This window comes from Triticum urartu, chromosome 2A, assembly GCF_056163025.1.
Source record: "Triticum urartu cultivar PI428250 chromosome 2A, HENAU_Tu73, whole genome shotgun sequence".
In the NCBI taxonomy this organism is placed as follows: Eukaryota; Viridiplantae; Streptophyta; class Magnoliopsida; order Poales; family Poaceae; genus Triticum; species Triticum urartu.
In genome coordinates this window covers 243,205,856-243,209,470 of record NC_141874.1, presented here as the reverse complement: position 1 = coordinate 243,209,470, position 3,615 = coordinate 243,205,856, and the positions used below count along the sequence as shown (strand labels likewise).

At 40.0% G+C, this 3,615-nt stretch overlaps 2 protein-coding genes across 2 annotated transcripts; both read right to left on the bottom strand.

The window, feature by feature from the left end:
* Positions 1–554: 554 nt before the first annotated feature.
* On the bottom strand, positions 555–2,026 carry LOC147984700 (uncharacterized). The gene is made up of 3 exons (XM_087539793.1): positions 1,562–2,026; positions 1,352–1,470; positions 555–1,242 (listed from the first exon to the last, which is right to left on the bottom strand). Exons 1-3 carry the CDS (start codon positions 2,019–2,021, stop codon positions 1,147–1,149), a joined length of 675 nt encoding a protein of 224 aa, XP_087395919.1. The 5' UTR covers positions 2,022–2,026; the 3' UTR covers positions 555–1,146.
* A 53-nt stretch (positions 2,027–2,079) lies between these two features.
* On the bottom strand, positions 2,080–3,335 carry LOC147984699 (uncharacterized). Its single transcript, XM_087541217.1, has 2 exons — positions 2,255–3,335; positions 2,080–2,129 (listed from the first exon to the last, which is right to left on the bottom strand). Exons 1-2 carry the CDS (start codon positions 3,333–3,335, stop codon positions 2,080–2,082), a joined length of 1,131 nt encoding a protein of 376 aa, XP_087397343.1.
* Positions 3,336–3,615: the final 280 nt, after the last annotated feature.

The following is a 3,615-nucleotide window of genomic DNA, read 5'->3' as shown; positions in this document are numbered from 1 at the left end:
AGGGGTTCCCATTATAAACAACCGCGTAAGGAACACAAAATCCGGGAACATAACACCAATATGATGAAAACTAGGGCGGCAAGAGTGGAACAAAACACCAGGCATAAGGCCGAGCCTTCCACCCTTTACCAAGTATATAGATGCATTAATTAAATAAGAGATATTGTGATATCCCAACAAGTAAACATGTTCCAACAAGGAACAACATCTCCATGTTCCAATAAGGAACAAACTTCAATCTTCACCTGCAACTAACAACGCTATAAGCAAGATTTTAAATAGCGGATAGCGGGGTGATAGCGGATTGAGGTCAGCGTAGCGGAATATGGATAGCGGGTGATATTGCGGACGCTATGCGCCCGCATAGCGCTTTTGTAAAAGCACTTGCAAATTACATATTATTATGTATATTTCTAATCAGTTGAAAACAATATGACACTTGAATTGAATAATTGGTCCATCAGGAAATATTCAACCATGTAAGTAGTAACCATGCAACCATGTAAGCACTTGAATTGAACAGAATTATGCAAATAGCCAACCATATCATGATATCAAACAACAACCACCAGCATATTTGGTTCATAGGCACTCATCGTCAAATAAATAAGTTCAGACTTTGTAGTCTACATCCATCAAGCCATGACCTAATTACCATCCATCCATCACAGAAGGAAAAACAGAAATGAGTGCATGACACATTAACAAAGTTGACAAGTGACAACAAGAGTGCACGACACCGTCAGGCCACGACCATCACGCAAAATAAAAACAGATTCAAGTCAGATCATGCAAGAAGCAAGATTCAAGTCATTCACCATCCTCTTCATCTTCAACAGTCAGATCGATGTCCACTTCTTGGTCTTCATCATTGTCCTCCTCAGCTTCTTGGTTCTCATCCTCTTCTTCCATTTCCTATTCTTTTGCCACTTCCTCCTCTTCCTCCTCATCTTCAACATCTTGATTTGTACGAGCTCTTTTGCCTCTAGTTCTTGAAGCTACAGATTTTTGTTTCCCCTTTGAATTGATGTCAATTTCAGCTTCATCTTTAGATGACTCATCATCTTGTAGTAGCTCTTTATCCAACATCCACTCATTTGGTGGCTCATCTTTAATGTATTTTGGAAGCAGTGGGTCCCTTTCCCTCTAAGAGTACTTGGAGTCCAGCCTCTTGTTGAAGATCACATAAACAAGATCATTCAACTTCTTCTGGCCTAGTCTGGTCCTCTTCTTTGAATGTACCTAAAACACAAATACAATAGTACATTCCATTTAGTAATTCACATGATGCAAACAAAAAATGGTAAGAAACTAAGCAATTGAGGAATAGCTTAATTGGGGATGTTATTACCCTCTCAAATGCAGACCAATTTCTTTCACATGCCAAAGAACTGCAAGTTAAGCTCAAGATTCTAATAGCCGTCTTCTTCAAGTCCTTTGCAGAAGTTCCATGCACAGTCCACCATCTTGCTGCAAACAAGAAAGTCAAACAAATAAATAAGTACACCACTACCAGGTTGCAACATTCAGGAAAGACTCTTACAAGTTCTAGCATTCTTACCAGGAGTGATAGTTGCTACTTTGCGTTGTCTAATGGCCATGTCAGTTCCAAATGAATCTATGGCTTCAGTATAATAACTAAGCTGGGAGACAATATTGTCTTGCACCTCTATGTTATTTTTGTACATAACAGATGCACACTCTATGACTGCTTCCATGAAATCTTCTTCAGCCATTTCACTCTGTCTATCATAGTAGAAGAAAGGGTTCAAAAAATAACCAGCTTTGTGCAGTGCTATTTTCATCTTGTTATCCCACCTTCTATCTATGATCTCCCAAATAGGACCATATTTTTTCTCAACATGGTTGAGCCGGACTGCTATTTCCTGCTTTGCTTGGAGAAGATCACCATATAAGAACCACATGGCTGGAGTGTCTCCATCAACCCGCCTAAGCACATTGGCAAGTGGCTCAAAATAATTCACTAGCAGGTTTATCTTGGCCCAAAACTTATTGTCCATTACGAGCTTGTAAACATGTTTACCCAATGGCTTCTTAGCATAACTACTGCCAGCCCAATCATTTGATGCAAACATTAGCTTCAGCTGCTTCCTCTTCCCATACAAACTCTTCAAGTTCAAGTAGTGACTTGCAAATCGAGTAGCACCAGCTCTGACTAAATCACCTTTGGCATAATTGCGAAGAATAGCCAACAATCTAGTGTGTGCATAAAAGAAATTTGTGATGGTCTTACCATTGGTAATTTTTGAGCTGACTATGGGTATATTTCCAATGTCTTGGAGCATTAGGTTGATTGTGTGGGCTGCACATGAGGTCCAGAATATTTGAGGATGCTTCTTCTTAAGTAATTTGGCTGCTGCAATATTGTTACTTGCATTGTCCGTGACTACTTGAACAATCTTTTCAGCACCAATTTCAGAAATGCAAGACATGACCAAGCTGAAGATGAACTTGGCATCGTGAACCTCCATTGAAGCTTCAATGGCATGGAGGAAACACACGCCTCTGGAAGAATGGGCAAACAAATTCATTAAGCTCCTTCCTCTTCGATCTGTCCAAGCATCAGTCATTATAGAGCATCCAGTAGCAACCCATGCCTCCTTTTGGACCTTCAACATTTCATCTACCTTGCAAACTTGTATCTTCAACAAAGGATTGGCAAGCTGATAAGGTGTCGGTGGCTTCAATCCTGGACCAAACTGTCCAATTGCTTCCACCATTCGAACAAATGATTTAAGACTAGCAAGATTATGTGCAAGGGCACCCTCAATGAAGAACTCGCAGATATACTCATAAGTTGTCTTTGCTTCTTTGATCTTGTAATGAACATTCATTGTTGTTTGTTTCCCTGCTCCTGGCCGTGCACGATACTTGTCCATTGGACCCTTGATCATAGGCTTCTTAGGAAGTTGAGAGCTTCCACTTGCTGCAGGAGAAAACTCAACAATTTCACAATCTTCATCCTCATTCCCACCCTGATGATACATCCCTCTGACCTCCTCTCGCAGCGCCAACATTTTGTTTAGTGATTTATCCTTCTTTTTATCATTCTCAGCTATCAATGCACTCATTTGCTCTCTAACATGATCAGGAACCTGCGTGCAAGGTACACAGTCCTTTCTCAGTCCAGCCAAGTGCTTCTTAAATCTTGTAATGCCACCATTATAAAAGTTCAAGCAATATTTGCACCGAACTCTGTTCTTGGTCCTAAACTCATCAGTAATTGGTAAAGCATGCTCCCAGGCTGCATCTTTTCTTGTTCTACCAGTTGTGGTTGCTGCTGTAGACGAAGCCCCTGATCCGACTGAAGACATTGTGCTAGTAGCCTACAACTGCAGGAAAAGAAACAAACATAAGCTATTAATTTGACTGAATTACCAGTGCAGATCGTGCATAATGCAGATAGTTGATTTGTTGAATTACAAACCTGTGCAAGTGTATCGCTATAAACTGGATTTATAAACATAAATTTAATAGTACAAATAAAATGCAGAGACTGTACTGAGTATAGTACTATTGTGCAAATTTATCATTATCAGACTAAACTTTGTGCATCTGGTGCTTTAGTACTTGTTCTAGCTGAGAGAACTAGTA